Source organism: Coturnix japonica, chromosome 9 (assembly GCF_054131305.1).
Source record: "Coturnix japonica strain WE chromosome 9, WE-NBRP24, whole genome shotgun sequence".
Lineage (NCBI taxonomy): Eukaryota > Metazoa > Chordata > Aves > Galliformes > Phasianidae > Coturnix > Coturnix japonica.
Genome location: NC_140671.1, coordinates 18,552,782 through 18,574,685, shown reverse-complemented (window position 1 = coordinate 18,574,685; position 21,904 = coordinate 18,552,782). Strand labels below are relative to the sequence as shown.

General features: G+C 42.1%; 1 protein-coding gene across 1 annotated transcript in view; it reads left to right on the top strand.

The window, feature by feature from the left end:
- The first annotated feature begins 393 nt into the window (after positions 1 to 393).
- LOC146759734 (uncharacterized) overlaps positions 394 to 21,904 on the top strand; it is a 289,258-nt gene continuing 267,747 nt past the window's right edge. The window contains exons 1-2 of the mRNA XM_085509859.1: positions 394 to 438; positions 501 to 779. Of these exons, the coding sequence (XP_085365985.1) occupies positions 394 to 438; positions 501 to 779 (324 nt within the window). The remainder of the gene's footprint in view (positions 439 to 500; positions 780 to 21,904) is intronic.

Here is a 21,904-nt window from a genome sequence, read left to right as displayed (position 1 = left end):
CCCGACCCACGCTGCTCTGCCCCCAGCTCAGCCCACCCCGCCGGGCTTGAAGGTCACCTCTGCCCGCTCCCGGAGCCACTTTGAGCGCGCTATAGAGCAGCATCGTTTCAACCCGCTCCGTTAAGGTCCCGGTCCGAGCGGTGCGAGGTTCCTACTGGTCGGAGAGGAGAGGGAAGGGAAGAAAAGCGGCCGCTCGCCCCCTCAACCGCCCGACGCGGCGGGGACGGCCCCGGGGTCCCGGAGCTCGGGGGCGGGCGGCGAGCCCGGGGGAAGCCGGGCAGCGGGGGCGCGGCGTGCGGCCGTGAGGGCGGGGAAGGGCGGCTGCGGGGAGCCGCATCCCGCTGTCTTCGGACGGGAGAAGAGCCGCATCCTTCGGCCGCCGCCCGCATCTTTATGGTGAGTTTGGCTGGGGCCGGGAGGAGGGCGGCGGTGGAGGCGGTGGGGCGTCCCGAAGCGGCGGGTGGAGGGATGGAGGCGGCGCTCCTACCGGGGCCGGAAAGTTCCCGGGGCCGCCAGGGGGCTGTGGGGTTGGGGGCGGCGAGGTGTGCGGTGGGGAGACCTTAGGGCGCTGCTCTGCGGGTGTGGGGCTCCGGCTCGGCTCCGCCAAGCGCTGCGGGAGGGTTGACAAGGCAGAGCAGCACGGCGGAGACTCGGGAAATCAAAAGGAGGGACGAGGAAAATGGCCAAGCTGGGGTCAGCCGAGTTACTGGCTGAGAGAGTGGAGATATTTAGCTGCTGGAGAACTACTTGCCTGTAAGTCGTCGCTATTTACTTCCATGGTAGGCTATTCATCATTTCATTTTCTCCTGCACGTTTCTATCGGTGAATGGGGGATGCTCGTTCCCCGGCTGCGGGCTCTGCTCAGGTGAAGCAGCGCTGAGGGTGGTTTGTTCGTCCGGGTGGTTCCACCTGGAGCTGCATCCCTCCAGCAGAGGTCCGGTTTGGCGCTGTGACAGCCTGACATCTCCTGCGTTTCCAAAATGTAGTAATATGGCTGTTAGAGATCGTGCTGCCAACGTGACATGGTTCACACAGATGGTGAAACAAATGCGGGCTAATGTTTGAATTGATTCACAGCGCCGAGGTGTGAAAGATTTTGTCCTAATCTGTAACTTCTATTGCTCTGCTCTCTTGGCTTGCAGATGGGGCGCGGGTTTGTTCGATTCTTATGTACTTGTGTAAATAAAATCCAGTTTGTTCAATGCGAATTGAATTTTAAGGTATAATAGAGGTTGGTGTCCCAAAGTCTCTTCTTTCATTTCTCACTCTGCACATGATAGTGAAGAGAGCAGAGACACTGTATGTTACATTCGTCATTTAGTGTGTAAACCGTGTTACGTACAGAATATAGCAGTAGAAGCAAGAAGTTTGTGTTCTGTGGTGGAGACTGATGATTGTGGGTGTATTGCAACCTACAATGAAATCTGTATTTGCCTCACGGTCAAATAACTCTTTTCTTTATAGACTAAATAGTCACAGCAGCCACTTGGCAATATATATATTGGGAATGGCGACGAGGGTGTGGGGAAGTGGATTTCCAATGTATGTCTCAACAGATCACTCGTCTTTTAGGACAGCATTTGGCACCACATGCTCCAGTTACCAGGGCTGTAGCAGTGGCTTAGTATAGCTCCAACTGTGGCAGCTTTACCTTGATGTTCTTTCACTTGAACAGCTTTGAGTTCCTAAGGTTTTGGGAAGCTCTGTGGTGTTTCTGATGATAGGTCCAACATTACCAAGATTACTGGGTCACAATGACTTTGGAGGCTTGGCTGCTGCAGGTTGCATTTACAATTCATGCTTCGGTTGTTACCTTAGACAAAAGGATTTGGCTTTCCTGAAATGGAGTTTCTGTTTATAGTTGTCAGGGCTGCATTTCCCTTTTCTATTGGTACTTAACTGTCGGTACTTAGCTGACAAATGTAATGAATGAAATTTGCAGAATGCTGATGATTTTTATAGTTCTTGTAATTGCGGCACTTGTGTCCTTGAGGTGACGAGAATGCTCTTCTGGCTTCATAAAAAGACATCCTGAAGTGACAGAATACTGGCAGGAGCCAAGTGTTGAGGAAGAGGGCAGAATTGTTAATTCCTGGATGCATAATGTGATGCTTTCCCTGTATGAAGTGTGAGTACAAACCTAGGGTTACAGGTCCGATCCCCAGCACAGAGCATTGTTGCTGTGACACCTCCTCACTGCCTGCACACTGCCTGGCATGCACTGCATCCTGCTGCCAAGGAGAACGTGATGGCCTTAGGCCACGGCTGCCAGGAGGTGGGTTTTGAAGTTTCTTCTTGTTTCCCGGGCTGCAGCCCTCCACAAAGCCCCTTTGAAGTTAAACATGGAATAGCAAAACTGAAGGGGACTCAGCCCTCACACAGCTAGCCCTGCGCCACAGGCAGGATCACTTTGTACCTGTGTCATCTCTGATGGATGTTTGTGTAGCTTTTCTAATTCCCCTCTCTCTGCTTTTGCTTCTCCTGCTTTTGCTATTTGCTTGTTTATTTCATCTCGTGGTTATTATTATTTTTTTTTCTCTGTATATGCTCTTCCTTCATATATTTTTTTTCCTCATTCCCTCCAAACGATCTCTCCTCTGCTATGCCCAGTTAATCCCTCTGTCAGCTCTTCTTGCTGCTCTCTGCAGGACCTCGTGCTTCTCTGACAGTCCCACACTCTCCCTGCCTTTGTGCCCCACACCTGGTACTGCTGCCTCTGTACCAGCACAGCAACAGTCCTGGGATGGGTTGTGATGGCACTCAGGAAAGCTGAGTAATTCCTTCTTCAAAAATGTTTAGCTTTCATCTCCCTGTTGTTTTGTGTTCCCTGGGGGTTGGCGACTGTGCAGTAAATATATTTGGTGTGGACATTTCTTTGTAAGTGTTGATTATTATTGCTATTATTTTAGGAATAGTGTAGTAGAAGAAGCGGTAGAACCGTATTTATCTGTTCTTGGATTTAGTATCATTGGGTTTTGGTGAGATCACAGAGTTGGCTCTCATGAGAAATAAACTGAGTGGATGTGCACTTTAAGACCTTTGGAGAGACTTTTTTTTTTTTATAAAAAGCACTTAATTCATTACTGCAGGTACATTTGAGAGGCACTGTAACAATGAAGTGTTTACTTTTGTATGTAACAATGTTTACTAACTCTATTAATAAAAAGGGGAACATGTAGTGGTCTTAGTATTGCTTCCAGCAGTGACTGACCTGAGAGCAGATTCATGTGTGCACCAGGATGGGAATTCCTGCGGTCACTGTGCTGGGGTGTATGGCTGTGGAGGGGCTGTACTCTATTTGGCAGAGCATCCACAAGCTGGATCACAAACGCTCACTTTAATATGACATTGCAGTCAGAGCACGGACAGTGCGGTGGTGATGTGTGCTTGGAGTGTGTTTTCTGTATGTAGCCAATCTCTGCTTTAATATTTGGATTAAGTACGGCTGGTTAATGCTTTCCCAACTCAAAAGGTAAGTTGGCATTCCTTTTCTTGTCTGTGAATGACTTGAACTTAGACACGTGATGTGGCCCCAACGGCTCACTGCAGTTTTATGGAGCTTAATGTTGTCGTAGAGGTGAAAATGTAAAAATGGCCAGAACAGGACAATTAATCAGCAAAAATTACCGTAAACATCTTCAGAAATCATATACCTAGATAATTTTTAGAGGGATTTAATGGAAATTCTGTCCTCAGTCTCACTTTGTGCTGACAAATATATGTCATTTAAGAACAAAAGAGCTGTTTGCTTGGTATTCTTTAGTAGCAGGGGAAGTTGAACTGTTTGGAAATACAGGATGGAAGGAACCAAGGGCTGAGTTAAATAATTCACCATTACTAATAGCTGTAGCTTTGAAATGGCAGTATCTGATCTTTAGATGTAATTGTTGATGTATACTCTAAAGACAGAGCTCCAAGCACTGACCACGAGAAGATGTATTATTTAGTTATGGAAGGCATGGGTATGTTAAACATATGGTTTTCCAAAAGCTGTAATAGGCTAAATAAAATGGACCTACTTTAAGTGAGACTGATATACAGTACTACAGCCTGAGAGAATATAGCAACTGAAAAGCATTTTTCTTCTAACTCTTTTGTGCATCTGGCAGAACTCTGATCTACTTTTTCTCTGGGCTGGATACATGTTCTATTCCTTGTAGAAATCTGGAGATGCTGTTGTCTTGTGTGTTCGTAAATATAGCATGCGAGTAAAACTGAAGAGCACGGAGAGCAGTGAATGAACGGGTCTTATAATAGAAAACACAGTATTAGTTAGCCTAACTATGGGTTTGAGTGCAAAATCAGTGATGTCGGTGGCAGATCAGTTGACTTGATTGCACAGAATTTGTACAGGTAAGAACTGCAGTGATCCTTGAGAACAGAAAGCTCCCATCCCTGAGGATCTTTCTGTACGTAATTAACGGGAACTCTTATTTTTTTGTTGTTTGTTGTTGCTTCTTGTTTTTAACTATTTAATTAAATGCTAGATATTTTTAGTGCCCATAATTATTTTGCTCTACAAATTCTCCTTGGAAGTATAATGCAATCTCTGAAACTTCACATTCTGTATTCTTGAATACACGATTAGTAGATAGATGCTGCTTTTATTATCTTTTCTGAATGTCTGCGTGTGATGAAACAGGAAATTGCTTATGAAGTTACTTGGCTAAATTTTAATATAGCAAAGACTACAGCATACTGTAAATGAGATCATCGTACTCGTGTCCTTTAGCTTGATGTGCTGGAAAATGAATGTAAACTGAAAGGAAATCTCACTTGACGTGGGAAACCACTTTGGGGATGCTGGGATTTCACAGTGGTAAATAGCAGGAGCACTGAAGCACATGTAACATTCTGAAGAGCACAACAAAGCAGCAGCGTTTGATGCACAGTATGGATTACAGTTAGATATCAAGCAGAATTGAATGCCACAGATGTGCTTGTCAAACCTTGAAAGTTTAGTTTCTACCACGTAGGTTTAATTTCTTCAGAGTTGGAAGGGACCCACGAGGATCACTGAGCCCAACCCCTGGCTCCATACAGGGCAACCTAAGAATTATGCTACTTATCCAACTTCGTGCACTCCAATAGCTTGCAACCGTGCCCTGGGTTCCATGCCTGACCACCCTCTGAGGAAGAACCTTTCCTGATACCCAATCTGAAATTCCTGTCTTCTGTTTCAGATTTTGTACTTACTGGAGAACTTGTTCAGAAACAAGAATATTTATAAGTGGAGTTTTTTACATATGTTTTATGATTGATTCTGAAATGTGTCGTGACTTTGGATGCAGTTTTAAAATTCAGATAGCAAGAAAAGGCGTTGCAGCTAATTATTAGAAAGGAACAAGGTAAATAAGGCGTACAAGGTGAAGTTAGATGGACAGGTGCCTTAGAGCCCATCGCTGGGATGCAGTGCCTGAGAGTGGGAAGCACTGCACCTCAGGCTGGGAGATCTGTCTGTGTGAGACTGACTGCAGTTACTCAAGATTTTATGAAAACTGCTGAGCAAATTCATACCTATTAAAGTAATTGCCATTCTGCTTTAGATGGAAAGTCATGGGGGAATATCGTTACGGCAGGTAGAGATGAAGGTCTTGGATTGTGTGAAAGGGCAAGTGTGCAAAACAAAATCACTTGTGTGGCACGTGATGCCAGATGGCTGTAGGACCAGGCACAGCTGTTTGTGGCCAGCTTTACAAATGCTCTGAAAGATGTAAACTTTCTTGGTTGGCAAAACAGCTGAATAGAGCCCCTCTCCAAGAAAACAGGGTGCAAAAAGCAGTCGCTACACTTCAGAAAAAAAAATAATAATCAAGAATGTATTTTAAGTAAGTGCTATTTTTAAAGGCTCTCATCATTGAGCAAGTAGTAGCGAGAGCTGGAGTTCGTGAATGCCCTCTTCCTGCTGTGTTTTGTAGTTCATTGATCTTGAGTCTATCAGGATGCTGGCTGTGACTGAAAACTTTTCCTTTACTTTCTGGCATTTACTAATAACTTTTCTGTTGGATTTATTTATTTATTTATTTATTTATTTATTTATTTATTTATTTATTTTTAGCATCAGATAAAAGCGTGAGCATGTTTTGATGTACTCTTCACAGAATCTTGTTCTTCTACTCATCAGCAAGTTTCATAGCATTTGTATGAATTCTCTTCTCTCTGCGTTCGAGTGCCTTATTAGACATGAGTGAACATTGTATGATCAGAATAATAAGAAGCCAGTCTGAAAATACCTATTGTTTTCATGAGAAATTCAAGAAACAAACTTGTGGTAGAAACTTTCATCCCTAAAAGGGGCACTATTTTAGTGGTATGTGTATGTGCAAATTTAAGAGGTTTAATTGAGGCAGTATTCTTGCTTTTGAAATCAAAGTATTCTACAGATAGAGTGATTGTAGGGAAAGATACAGGTGTAACAAAATCCAGTCTTACCAGGCAGTTGTTCTAAAAATGGATTTGTTTCATAAAGATCAAAGCCATTATCAAATGAGATAAAACAGCAGAGAATTTATGTGTTTTGCCCTGGTGAGAAAGCCTGACGTGGTTGCAGTTGGCTGCTTTGATGAGCCTCTGTTGCTCTCTAGTCTGTCTTTGAGATGCTCTCTGGCTTCTTTAAAAAGTTTTACAAAAACTGACAATATCATTAAATCATATAGAATGGCCTGGGTTGAATTGGACCGCAATGCTCATCTCGTTTCAACCCCCCTGCTGTGTGCAGGGTCACCAACCAGCAGACCAGGCTGCCCAGAGCCACATCCAGCTTGGCCTTGAATGCCTGCAGGGATGGGGCATCCACAGCCTCCTTGGGCAACCTGTTCCAATGTGTCGTTGTGTGAGGGAGCCAGTATTGATATCTTTGTCTTCTCGGGCAAAAAGAATAAAAATCCTCTTTCCTCCTAAGTATTGGTTTTTGATATAGCAGGATCCAAAACTCATAGATTTCTTCTTTGGCTGCCAATTAAAAATATGGCGTATTAATCACTGTGGGTAGCAAAATAAATGTTTCATATATAACTTGTTGCAAATTTTCTTACTAAAATAAGGACTGTGTGATTATAAAGCAGTTATTTCATGGAGCAAATGAAGATCCTCTCTACAGTCTCTGTAGGGAAATATGGAATACAATATAAAACACCTGTTTCAGAACTGCCTTCCATCTTCACATTTATGCAGTTGTGTGAGTACTTTGCCTTTGGATGCAGCATTCTCTGCATTCCTTTGGCACAGAACTTAAGTCTTGCTTTTTTCTTGAGTGAGGCCACAGTTTCAAGTCATACTACCAGGTTGCTGTCTTTGATCAGTGGCATAGGAAATAATATGATGAAATATGCTGCTATGATGAAACTCCACCATGAAGCGTTGGGATAAAAAAAAATTCTCCCTGCACTGCAGACAGTCCACTCTGTATGTGAGTAGTTACTTAAATGTCCTTTCCTCCAGCTTCGAAGATGAACTACCTAAAATGTCATCAGCCACATGGTGATATCCATTTTAAGACTGCAACAATATAAATGCTAAGGAAGTCCCAGAGTGCTGTTTGAATTGAGTGACACAGAGTTACCCAGCAGGAAGATTAATGGATCTAGATAGCCTCCCGATCTTTCTATGGCATTAGACTGTCTTTTCCCACTTCTTAATTTAGGACACACTCCAAATGGCTTCTTCACTTCATGATGACCTCTTCTGTATTGCCATCGTGATAATGTGGTTGTCTGCAGCTGCCTCTGCAGGAGACGATTGGGTTTCCCCTGGTCGTTGCAAGTAATGAGCTCTCACCAAATACCCAAATTGTCCGTATTGCCTGTTGTGCACACTTGCCTCATTCTGCATGTCCTCAACTTACATATAGATTCTTTCATTATTACTGTTTTCCAATTCCTGATATCTACCCATAAGCTTTTATGTTTTCATTTCATTGTTTATGTTTTACAGTGGTTCTTTCATTTTGATTCAGTCCTGAATCTGTTCTGCATCACTTACAGATTGTAAGTGGTTATTCTGTGCGCTGTGGGAAACACCAACATGAAAACCCTGTGGTCAGGTGGAGCAGGTCAGCACTTACGTGGTGGCCTAATGTAAAGAGCACTTGGTTCTGCAAGACCAAGAGATTCTTTTGCTTTTTATAAGCCTTATTAAAAAATCATATGTTCTTTGGTATTGAAGGCCATTTTACTCCTCCTCCTGCAAAATGCCTCTAAATCAGTCAGTTTTGGGGCCAATGCGATCTTTCCTCCTCTCTTTGGGAACTGCCATATCCAATAAACAGCTGATTAATTACTTACTGCTCGTTGGGACACAGCAGTTCAGATGCACACAGTCATACAAGTGTGTACCCCAAGTCTGTGATAGCACACATTCATTTTCCTTGCAGTTCTCTTTGCGTGACTTTTCCTGTTTGCATGGTCTCAGTCCTCATGGTTGTATTTTTGCCCTTGAAGTAACCCAACTTTCCATTTCATTGTAGCTAGGGAGCCCTCCTTAGGCTCTGTATGTTTGCCGGGAGGTGGAAATCTGGTTTGGTTCTAACTTTTGCACTTCTTATTATCCCATTCTTACGTTAAGAGCTCTGTCAGTTTTGCTCCCTGCAATCAAGAGAAATGAAAGGCTTTGCTGGTCAGTTTAAAGGTTTTCTTTGTTCTTCTGTGTTGCACTAGCCATATATTATGCTCTCTCTTTGAATCTAGTTGAATTATTTCCACTTAAAAAAAGAAAAAAAGAGAGTAGGATTTCTGTAGATGTATCATGCAAGCCTTTTCAATGTGTGTATTTCCTAAATGTGGCACTTTGCCAGTTCTGATTTTCTTATTTGTTCTTATCTGCTGGTTCTGGAACTACCAAGGTAAAAGTAGCAATTAGGAGTCTTATTTCTGCTAGTCTTGTAGCTGTCTGGTTATGCTAAAACTGCTATTTAGCAAAGGGGTAGGGAGGGAAGGTTTGCATGAGGCACTGTAATAACACTGAGGTGTGAAAGAGCTATTGTTCTGAGAACACGAGAATTCAGAACGCTTTGGACTTATTTAGCTTTCTTTTTTTTTTTGTGGTTTGTTTTTCTCAGTTTGCCCGTGACAGAAATTGCAGGGGAAGGGCTGTACCCACAAATCACTGTTGTGTGCAGTACCCGATGGACTGACTTTGAGAAGCATTTTTATTTTTCATTTTTTAGGCTTTGGAAGTACTTTTATAGCAGGATGTAAAAGAGGAAGGATAACAGAATCCACACTTTGAAACACAAGGCTAAATCCTTCCAGAAAGGACATAGGTGCGGTGCCCACAAGCACGACTCACACATGGTGGTAGCATCATATGGTGCTGTGGTTGCACACAAACACAAAGCACCAACAGGTTGTCTGCATATTGTTCCAAATCTTTTGTGTCTCCTCTGCAGAATGACCAGTGTCCATTCCAACATCACTTCGTTCCAACCAGAACTGTTAACTGGGCTGGAGTAGTGAATTTAGAGAGCAGCTTGTAGTGGAGCTGGAACCATCAGATATTAGTTTAGATGTCATTTTAAATGGTTGGAGTTACCATGTTCCCCTTTGTTTCTTTCCTTTGTTTCTTCTATTTTTTTTCTTTTTAATAATCTGTTCTGCTGATGTTTAATATATAAGAAGTTTAAATAATTTAATAAAACTGTCTCAAATGAGGAAATTGAAAGGGAATTCCAAATGAATGTTATAATGCAGTGCTATTAAAGCTTGACACTTCAGGCTGGGTGGTCCTTCTGTGCAAGGTGCTGCCACAGCAAGAACTGCCTCATCTCAGGATTTGGAATCTGCACACCTGCAGAAGCTGGGAGGGCTGGAGGGGAAGGAATGACTGATGTCCCGAGCTGATCTGTTGCTTGTTGTGATAACTGGACACGTGAATTGGACGGTGTCTACTGCTGAGAGTGTGAGTAGTTTGGTTCCGAAGATTATGAATGATTTGCTTCCATCCTGATGCTGTGTGGTGTATTAATGGCCGCCTCTCTGGGTCCTTCTGTGTGTTAGTTGGGCTGTCAGCTCTGTTCCCTGGCAAGCTGTAGGGTCGCTGAGTATTGGTTTTGCATTGCTGCGTGTTTGCTTTGCTTCAGAGGTTGGTGCATACCGACTTCTTGCTGCAGGCAGAAAGTTGCAGGATCTATTGCTCCATGGCTGCCACACACAGAGATGTGAGCAAGCTGGCACTGCTCCTGCTTCTCCTTGTTGGGATCACGTGTTTGTTTTCTAATGGTCTGTAAGGTTAATGAAACATTTGCAAGGGTGAGATTTGTGTATATTTTCATGTTCAAAGACTACTGCTACTTGCAGTATATCTTGCCCAGGAAATGTAGATGCTGGTTTGGGCATGCAATAACATACATGATTGCATACAGTGAGAATACACACAGGTAATGGTTAAGAAATGTGAATTTGGTATTCTCATTTGGTTTTTTTTTTTCACATCTCTGAAACTCAATAAGAATGTAGCTAATTAGCTGATAAAAGGAAGTGACCTTGCAGCTGATGGTTGATTTGGAAACACAAAATATTAAGGACAGTATTTATGATTTCCACTAAGCACAGCTTAGCAATTGCTCATTTTCAGTGCTGCGCATCATCGTTTCTAATACTAAATCTATGCCTCAGTATGGATCTGCGACACATCTGAGTTGTTGATTCAATATGAACCACGATTCTGGATTTCTTCTGTTTTCCATTTAAATTATTAACCATAACTTTGCATTATAGCACACATGAGGGAGGAAACTTTAAGCTGTGATTCCAACAGCAAACATTAAAGGAATAAATGGCAAATATTTCAGATAATAATTTCAGAGGTATGTGATGATTTACAGAGCATTCCATATTCACAATGATGCCAAGTTATAGCTGTTCTAGGAACTGCCATTAACTGGAAGTTCTGACTCACATGAAGTTCTGAAACCTGGTTGTGAGAAAACCCATAGGGATGGTGGTGAGTGACACGGATAATGGATCTTATCCAGGATGAGGTGCCACTCACAGGATGCTCGGAGCTGTGGGTGCCCCATCCCTGCAGGTGCCCGAGGCCACTGAGGGGATCTGGACAGCCTGAGCTGGTGGGGGCAGCCAGCCTATGGCAGGGCAGGGGCTGGGGGCTGAAAGAGCCCTTCCATGCTGTGATTCTGTAGTCCTGCACTGAGTGTGTTGCATGTATTCCAGTCTTTTGTTACAGTGCTGATACAACTAGAACCAGTTCTCTTAATTTGCTAGCTGCTACTGTGAAGCAGCACGTACTGTTGTGAGACCCGCCTGAATGATGCCTGTGGTTAGATGCTTGGATAGTGAATTAGTTATTCTGGTCTTCTGTTGAGGAAGAAATTAGGCAAATAATTATTTGAATGTAAATTTTCAGACTTATCACTGGGCATTTTTCTACAACACGGGCACAAATCATTTCCTGTGGTACTTTAGAGATCGAATGTGAAAGAGAAGCATGTTGATGTGCACTGCATAACTACAGAATGTCGGGCACGCTTCAGCATTTGGAAGTATAGGATATGTTATTCATTTACTGTATTAAAATATGGACAGTATAAATGTATTATGGAGCACTGTTAAATAAGAATAAGGGTGAGGACATTAAATCCTCATCTCCCAGTGAAATGCTCTTCTAGCATGCCAGCAGATGTCAGTATGCTCTTGTTCCATAGCCCTTTTATTTTTTAAACAATAATTATCCTTCAGCTTCATAATATGGGAGGAGACGATGAGTGCTATACCACCACCTTAATGCAGGTCTATTTAATTCAAATATTTTACTTAAAAGAGGTTGGGGTTTTTGTTTGTTTGTTTGTTTTTATAGCGTTTTCTACTGACACAAAAGACTCTGTGAAACGTGTCTAAGAACACAGTTTAAAATGCTTTGCCAAAGGGAGATGTATTATTGATAGCGTAGCGCCTTTGTTTCCAACTGAACATTTCTGTATAACTTGAATAATTTCCTTCGTATATTCAGAAGCATTTTGTAAACTGTGGCACATTTCCTTTCTGTTTGTGCAGCCAGTGAGTGTAGTTAAAGTCTGTGTTTAATGAAATCTCTCTAATTTGGAGATTATTTTGTTTTGTCACTGTTCATACATGGTAATCAAAACCAGCTGAGCTGCTTCTTGCATTTCAAAAATCAATACTGTTGTGGCAAAGTGATGCTATATAGTAGGAAAGGATAACATTTGCAGGCTGGAGTACACACCACATTCAGCTGACCTGTTTTTATAGCAGTGATCAGAAGGGGATGTTGTAAGGCTGAGAGTTGGTGGTGTGAGGTGCTGGAGAGCTGAAGCCAATAGCCAAGTAACCCAAAATGAATCCTGCTGGAGGTCATGGACACTGGTAGCACAGAGATGGTATTGAAGTTATTTTTGCAGATTTGCAGCTGTAAGGTGCTGTAGCTGTTGCTTCAGGATTCTACATTGCACTTCAAGACAAAAACTATTTCACATTTCATCTTTCTTTAACCCTCTTTTTGAGGCCTGTCTTCCTAGACATTGTTTTACATGCAGTGTCTATTCATTGTGATTGATTCCTTCCATCTTCTCATCACAGGCTGTTTGGGTGATTACTGGATCATGCAAATGAGAACTGAGGCAGGCAAAATAGATAAGAAGGATACCTGCCTCTCGAGTGAAAAACATACAGCGCTGCTGAGGTGGCAGTTCTGGAAATAAGGCTCTTTGCTTTTCATACAGTAGTTTTATTGCATTCTCCCATAATACTGTTTCTAAAGGTATTGATAGATACCCCAAATCCTGGTAAATGTCACATCTGAATGAGTTCTAAGTGACTGATATATTAGTGCGATTTAATCTGGACTTGGGCTTGATCACCTGGAGCTGCATCAGAGGAATTATAGAATGATAGCTCAGTTTTTCTTATTCTTGGGGTGATGTAGATATTTGTGGGTCTGCACATGTAATGTTTGGAAAGCGATTTGTCATTTCTTTTTATAAATTTATTTTCAACTGTTTGGACTGAAATAGAGTTGTGGCTGCGCTTTACAAATGAAGCTGAACATTTCTAGGGAAATTGCAGCTGTTATAATAATTATACACCTACATTTCTTAAATCCTAGTCTTTTATATAAATCTAAACTCTGAAATGAACTAAAAAGCATTTGAAACTTGGAAGCGCATACATGTCTAGATGGCCCTGAACAACTATAGCACCAAAAACTGATGCAGTTTCTTACCTTGTGCCATATTTGGTAGATATCATGGCAGCACTTCCTTAGTTTTGACTTTAGTAGCCTTATAAAGGCTTATGAAACTATTCAGGGAGAGGTTTGCTGGGATATTTTCCACATCCTTTAAATTAATAAGTGTAGTAGCAAATACTATCCTCAAATACATTTGCGTTCGCTTTATTGCAATTTATTTGATGTTTTTATTTCAACTCATTAAAAACACTTTTAGGAATAGACTGTTATTGAAACAAAATCACATTAGGATTTGCTTGGTGTAGTGGAAATGCTTAGAAGTCATGGCTTGAAACAGTGATTGAGCACCTGGTGGAAGGCAGGGCCAACCCAGGGGAGCTCAGGTGCAAACAATGAACCCGAGTGCCTGGAAAGGCTGGAGCCAGGATCCACCCCTTCCCAGCCCTCATTTAAGGGTTTGCAGTGGAAGTGAGGGTATCAAACTGGGGGTCTTTGCACGTCTGAGGTCTTCTGAAGGTAAGCAGCTTCTTTCCTTTATTTCTATGCCCACGGCTGTTGTATTTGAGGAAATCTTCACTTGCAGTAGCTTGGTATCTTGCTGCTCTTTTATTATTGCTGTGCTTTGTGTTATACTTGGGCAACTGTATCTCTGTGTGCTTTATTGTAACAGTAGGAATACCAAAAACTTCCCCTGACTCTTTGATTGTTTTCATTGAGGAAGTTGCCGCAGAGAACAGTGTAATGTCTGGTCTGTAGGAGTGAAGAGTGGTGGGTGCTCTGTTTGGAACAGACACATAAACCATTGAGAGTTAGTCACCTAACGTGGTAATTAGTCAACAGATGCAGGAATCTGTGCAGAGAATGCTCCACAATATATGTTTCTTCTGAGAGAAAAGAGAAATGTACCCCTCCTTATAGAAATAAAATGAGTTATTGTAAGAGTAATTTGCCCTGGTAAGACAGAAGTGATAACACCCATGAATGTTTCCTGTGGAGCTGCACTTGTATTTCCTTGCAAAAAGCCCTATTACTGTATTTTCAGCAATGGCAACTGGAAGTCTGGCAAGCCCTATTTCTGGGTATTTCCACTTGAAATTAAAAAAGTACTTGTTCAAAATTGATATTTATAAAAAGTAAGTTCATCTGGGAGAAGGACTTGCAATGAGTCTGGGGATTTCCTTTTGGTTCTCACAGAAGTTATTACGAAGCCCTCAAAATAGCACAGGGATTGTGAGATGTTCCAGCTTTAAGATCTGATCACAGCTCAATTTTAACAGCATCTAGCAGTGACTTTTACTTAGGAATTAAAATGCAGGTTTTTCTCTTTTTCTATGTGTCAGCTGTGTGTGCTGTCTAATTCCTGAGAATTTCCTTTAGTGAAATTTTCCAGAACACCAGGCATCATCTGTGTTCTCTCTTCCTTTGCCATCTGGTACTGTAACAACCCTCTCTCAGGCTATGCTGGCAATGGGGAAGCAACCATTTAGATGTGATTTGACTCTCTCGTTATCTGGTTGTGAGACCCAATATCTCTCTTGAAAGCACTTGAATTATTAGTATTTCTTTGGTGCCTACTGAAGTCATTCTGACTTGAGAAATTTCTGGCAAAGTGTTACAGCTGCCCCACTAAAGTATTGTCTCTACTCAGCTGTGCAGCTCCAGCTTTACAGCTGTGTGCTTTGTCTTTCTGCTGAGTGCTCAGTGCATGTTCAGTTTCTTAACCACAGAAAAGAAAACCACTAAGTGGATAGGCTCTGAATGCTGTAGCATTGTGCTCTAATCGGAGTTGATTTATTGGTGTGAACAAGCAGTAGGGACTCAAATTGTGAAATTCCAGGCTCTCTGTAAACAAAAACCATCCTCTTCCTGAGCGCAGACTTGTGTGTATTGTTTTACTTGTTCCCAGTAGACTTCATAGAATTCCTGAAGACCCCAAAGCCAACAGCTAAGTGAAATTTCACTCCCACTCTCTCATACGTGAGATGCCAGGGTTGCATGATGAGAGGGCGCTGTGACTCACTACCCCTGGGAGCTGCACAGCACTGGGAGCTGGTGACACGTCTTGCAATATACATAGTCCTAATGCCTGTTTTGCTTTTATTAACACATGGGATGGTTGCAAGGTAGAAAAATAACTGATAGGGTTACTTTTTCTTGAAAGATGTAAAAACAAGGTCTCTCGTAACAGGACAGATAGTTGACATAAAAATGTGAAGTAAGAGTAACACAAATGCTGTAGCAGATCTGTATCTAGCTCTCTTGTTCCCCACCAATGTAAGCAACGTGTGTAGTTGTTGATGTTTCTCTCTTAGTAGGTGGTTTTGTTGCTTGGAGATAAGAGGCAGGGTCAACAGTATAACTGTGAGTATTTGCAGAAGTGCTGTTGTCTAAAAATCAATCATTTCAAGTGGTTCCCTCAAAAGTTGGTGACTTTTCCACTAAGTCAGCAGGTCCAGCTGTGGGGCAGCTCTGCCCCTCATTTCTCCATGTCTGTAATAACAAAAGATTATTATGACAATTGTTTTTGCTCTGACAATGTCCAGTCCAAGTTTTGATTGGTTCCAATCTATACTTTAGGTTATCAGGGTCCCATGGTAATTTCCAAATGGGCTGCAGGTGGGTTGGGGCTTCACCTGCTGCCAGTCCCCAGCTGCTTCCACTGTTGCTCAGCAGCACAGGTGGAAGAGGGGAGATGCAGTGGTGGACCTCATTGGCTGAGACAAGGGCAGGAGATCACTTACCACTTACTGTCCTAGCAAAGGAGACTTAATTTGTACAAGTTGATTTGTGGCCAATTAAAACAGAGTAGAGTGGTGCAAAACAAGGACAAAAGCAAAACCACTGGCCTTACTTTTGCTTCCTGGGCTTGTCTTCCTGCCCCAGCTGCAGGGCAGGTGTCTTTTTTGGTGTGCTGCTCTCCTGGGTCTGTAGGTACTCACCTGTGCCACCTCGATCTCCTCATGGACTGTAGGGAAGCTCAGCTCCTGGAGCTCCTTGCTTCCCATTCCTTCCTCAGCCTCAGTGTCTGCAGGGCTGCTTTTTGCATACTTGTCTTGTTGCCCTTTCTTAAGGATGTTTTTTCAGTCACTGCTGGCTGTGTGTGGCTGGGTCAGCCCTGCAGCCCCTGCACTAACACCCTATGCACCATGTCGCAGCAGGGATCCTGTTCTGTTACATTCTTGTTGCAGCTGTTCTGTTTCACGGATCACAGAGTTGGGACTGAGTGTGTCTCAATATCGGCATATTGGAATGAAAGTTAAGCTGTTTGTTGTGCTTGACTTCCACTCTGCTGGTCAGGAAGGACAGCTATGCTACCTTCAACCTGAACTGTCTTTCTTTCAGTGAGATGGCTTGTTTTGGGAAAACACCTGTTCATTTCAAAGTAATTTTTTTCATGATAGGAGAGTGTTGAAGGAGGTGGCTGATTTCAGTGTCTTGTTTTGAGAAGTTTTGTCTCTTGTTTTCCTCCTGCAGGGCAGGTTCTGCAGTGCTCCAATCAGGAGTTCACTGTTCATAAAAGATGTGGAGTGAATGGTTCTGTAACTCAGGGCTGTAATGGTCAGGAGTGTTTGCTGCCTGCTGTAATGCAAAGCCCCATGGTTACGCCGATTTCCAGCCACAGCAATATCTTCATGTTTTCCAGCTCCATATGCTCAGACATATCAACATGTTGGAGACCTAAATGGGAAGTGCTGAAGACAATTTCTGTTTAATTTCTTTATAAGTTAAGAACAGGCTGCTACTGAGGATGCTTTGCTTAGCTAGGTAGTGTAGGAAAACAATCTTACCTTACTTTTTGGTACTGATTGTTTAGCTACTATGTTCCTGAACTGTAGAAATCACTGTTTGGAAAAGGCCTCTGCAATCATTTGGTCCAACTGTCCACCCACCACCAATATCTCTCCCTAAATACAAAGAGGTTTCTGTTCAGCCATGCTTTTTTCATGGCTTTTTTTTCCAGAATAATGATTTCAATTGCTTTGAACAAAGCAGAGAAATGCGGTCTGCTGACTGGTTTGCTTCATCCTGGAAGGGAGATCTGAGATGAATTCAGCCCTACTGCAATCACAGCACTGCTGTTAATGAGAGATTTAATTTTAAATAGTTAAACACCTGCAGAAATGTCTGTAAGCAGCGACTGATTTAAAAAATAAATAAAAGTCAACGGCTCATAGTATTTATAGGTTTATCCAGCTCTGGGTATTGTAGTGGGAAGTAAGGGATGTTTTTTTCATGTCGCTGTTGGCAGACACTTTTTTTTCCTGTGAACAGTGCTGTTAGGTGTTTTATGTGTTGTGTGTTAGGCTTTTCTCTGTCCTGGGTTAATTTCTTGTTCAATTGCTTTTTGATGTTCTGTCTTCAGTTCTTTAGAAGAAAAGAGTGGGGAAAAAAAGGTAAAAAGAACGAAAACCCAAACAGTTGATATTTTATTTTTTCTGAGTGAGGGGAGTGTTTATAAGACGTGTGCCCATGGAGGAGTTCCTTATGAGGGAGAAACTGATGGAAGGTTGGCACTTGATGCCCTGTTGATTACATGGATGGTGATCCTGCCCAGCAAGTTAGAAACAAACAGGCAGGAGTTGGGGCTGTAGGACTGGTGTGCGCTTGTGTCAGGTAAGCGGAGTCAAGCTTATTGCCTTCAGTTCAACTCCTTGAAGGCATCACACGGTGGTACCCTGATCACAGGTCTGCTTATCTCTGGTTCAGCAGCTTGCTGCTTGGTTGCCTCAATAACAAAAGAATGCGCAGCAAGGCTGCAGGGTGACTCGGCTGTCCAAATGTAGTGGAACTCCATTCCAGAGTCCAAATAGTCCAAACCATTACGAATGTTAGCATGGCTTATGTGTATCAAAAAGTACAGGAGAGGTATTTTTAGCTGCTGTTGATATTAGAATGGTTTTCTCTTAATAGCAGAGGAAGAAAGGTGAGAGATGAAAAGCTTTTGAATATTTCAATAATATCACTCTGATTATATTTGATAGAGGTTAGGGAGAAGACAATATGGCTCTTTTATTTAGGGTATGTCTCATTAGGACTGTGACTGTTCCAGAAATTCTAAGAAATACGTTATTTGGTCTGGCATATATATGGAGTCTATTAAAACTGATAGTAGCTTGCTTAATTAAAACAAGTTATCTGTGCAGTTTTATGGCCTTCATTACTGCAGTGTGACTGCGTTCTTTCCCTGTGTACAAAAGCAGAAAGATGATCATCTTCTTTCAGTTGATCTGCAGTGGATATTTACCAGCTTTCATGGGTTTATCAGACGAGGCTGCACCATGCAGCAGCTCTATACCTTGCTGTAGCAGGGTATTTAGATGCTTGTGTTTTGTGGTGGTTTTTTAAACTGGAAACCAGCTCTGTGAAGGTTCAATTCTACATCTGCTTCCCTGGAACGTGGGTGAGCCAGCAGCAAAGCCTGCAGTGAAACGTGGGCTAAGGCATGGGGGAGTGGTGGTGAATGGAGATCTGCTATGTAAAGCTTTGAAAATCAGCAAGCTGACCTAGAACTGAGCTGTGTATTAGTAAAGAGCAGTGTTTTGCATTGCTGAGCAGGTAGGTTGGTGAACTGGGAATGAGCCAGACCGTCCTCAGGGTCTGGCAGGGAGTGATAGTCTGGTTTGCATGTTGCACACGTGGTGCCCAGAATGGTCGCATTTGCATTTAGTGAGCTGCAGAGGGTAGTATGAGCTCCCCATGAGATGGGTTAGATGTTTAAAAAAAAGTGTTTTTTTTTCTTTTCCAGCAGTATCCCTTAGGATCTGAAACAATGTTTGATACTTTCATTGCTGTACTGGACCAAAAAATAGACAAATGCTTTAAGGAGGAGCTAAAACAAGACTTTTTGTTTTTTCCCTCTCCATATTTCAATATGTGTTTTATATATTAAGAAGGAAGTCATTTAAGATTTGGTAATGCTTTTTAGTTAGCTTCATCCTATGCTGCGTAACTGACATTCTTACAAACTGAATATAACTCCCAAGTTTGGGTCATCGGTTTTCTGCCCTATGGTATTTACACTGATTTAGTACTGCTTTTATGGTGACTCAAAGCATGGGGAAGTGATGGGGTTAGCAGCAATTTGTTTCAGCTGTCTGTATCTGAACTTTCCTTGGGAAGCTTCATTAACAAACCATCATGGTTTAAAAATAGAACCTGACAGAACCTCGTCGCCTTTAATTATGTAATACAACACATCAAGAAGCTTTTCATTTCATGTTACAATTATTTCAAAACAATTCAAACCATCAGCTTTTCTGCTGCGAGGAGAGTTCTGCACACAGGAATTATCTATCTCTGAAGCACTGCATGTAGATTACCTGCAGCGCTCCTGTCCTTACATTTAGTAAGCTCCTAAATGAGTTCGGTGTTGTTGCTCTCTGTGTTTGCAGCAGTTAAGAGCTGACTGGAGCAGCTGGAAGATGTGCAGAGCTGTGGATGCGCTGCATGACATGGGTGATTTCTCTCTCCCAGGAGCCCACAGCGGGGTGCTCTGCAACACCCAGCTCCATTAGCATTCTGTAGAGGAGAAGATAGTTTCTCTCCACCCACACTAAAAAGAAATATAAGTTCTTGATAGGTGTTGTCATCTGGACTGCCATCTCTGTGGAAACAGTATCAGTAATCCCACCAAAATGTGATGATGCTTTAATCACAAAAGAAATAGCCATTTCTTTACTCCTATATTACTCTAGTGACATGGTAGCAGTCTCTTTAGTAATTGGGTTCTGAAGATTTTTCCATTGGCTTGTGAAATGAACAGAAACTGTGCTTGGAAACCAGAATTTGCTTGCTGAGTTGCCTGTTTGGAAATGTGAACTATTCATTTTAGGGGCCAGATTAATATTTTCCTTCTGAGTATGTGCGTTTAAATGTGCCTGTGTGTGTTTGTACACACTGAGTCACAAAAGGGCTGAGGTTGGAGGCACCTCAGGGTCCCTCTGCCCCGGTAAAGCCACTCAGAGCAGAGCCCAGCCCCAGAATGGGGTATGGTAGAACAGAGTTACAAAATGTTGGGGAAATCCACAGCTATGAGAAACAGCAGTAATGTTAACAACCAGTCAAATAACCCCCAGAAAGGTTGCAGCTGAAGGACACCGCTGCAGGATAGACAGATGAAGATATATTCCTGGACTCAAGAAGGAAACAGAGGATGCATTGTTGTATGGAATGATTAGATGACTGTCTAATGAGCCTTGAGGTGCAAGGAAATTGGCTACAAAAGCAATTAAATAAGTCCCTAATGTTCTAACGTACTCTATAAATGCTGAACTCTTACTCTGCTTAGTTTTCTTCGTAGTATTCCATGAAATGTTTGTAAACATAACTAGAAGTAAGTTAGAGGTGTCAGTGTTTGTTATTTTAAGGCTGAGGTGGATCAGGAGGTGTTCCTCGAGGTCAATCTGGTTAAGTCTCATGCCAATTCTGATAACCTACAAGGGTACAAGGATCTCACCTGTTTTTGGGAAGGGGGTTTCTGCACTGGCATGGGGGGGGCTTATCTCTAGCAACCCATTTCTGTGTAGATGTGTCACTGATAAACATGTGCAACTAAGCGAGGCTTGCATAATAAAAAAGGTAATTTGCAATCCTCTTTTGTGGCTGTAACCGTGTACTGGGGGCTGAGCTAGGTGTTTGAAGTGGTTTATCTCCTTTGTAACCAGCTGGAGGCCAAGAAATGAGCATGTGTGTTCCAAGAAGTAGCACTTATTGCCGGCTGATGTTAACTGTACTCGCAGAAAATTGTGTTTGGTCTATAAAGACAACATTAAATTAATCATGTATTTGTTTCTGATTCTCCTCATTAAAATTAGAATCAAAGAGCCCTCTGCACTTGGACTTTACTGTATGTACTGCTGAATGTACCCTAAAATGTCACCTAAGTCCTGTTTTCTTAACAGAGTTCTGGATTGCTGGTCTGAAAGAGCTTTGTAATAAAGTGACTTATTTGGCTTGAGATCCAGAGATGGAATTGGTACATCTGAAATGAATGAATAATATATAAGGGCTGGTACTAGCTTTGCCTCATGAATTGCCCTTACTATTTAGCCATAAGCAAAAGCAAGAAACAACAAAAGATTGTTGAGGTGGAAAGGTAAATATTTAATATTAACCTTTGTGGAGTACATTCTCCTTTTGTTGTATTCATGGAGATAAGTCTTGGAACTGAAGGAAAATGTCACTTGGGTTACAGCAGTAGCTAAAAGCGCATGTTTGAGGTATGAAAGTACTGGACTTGGTTCAAAGGCACAGGAGAAAATTCCTGAATCAGTCCTAAGCTCTTCACTATACGGTTGTTTTTCCTTGAGATAGAGTTTATCAGAAGCTCTTTCAGGTGTTATAGGTAACTTTGCAGGTGTTGTAGGTGAGAGTGATGAAAGAAATAAGGAGCTTGGGGAAGATTTTGTAAATGAATTCAACTTTTTCCTACTTTTTTTTTTGCTGAATCTGTGGCGAAATTTGTTAAGAAAGCCTGCTTACAATGGATTGTGGGGGAAGGTAAAAGAAGTTGAAAAGTAACAATGTTGGAGGATAAGTTCTGATGTGGTCTGTGTGTTTATGTATGTAGCTTCCTTGCTTATGAGCCAGGTTTTTCAGGTTAACGTGTGGTGACTTGTTTTATGTAGAAGATATTGCTATATCTGGACCAATATCCTGACAGACAGAGAACTCACAATTAAATAATGTGTTTTAATCTTTAAACAGTACTTTAAGACCCAGCAGAAGGAGACATGAATAGAACATT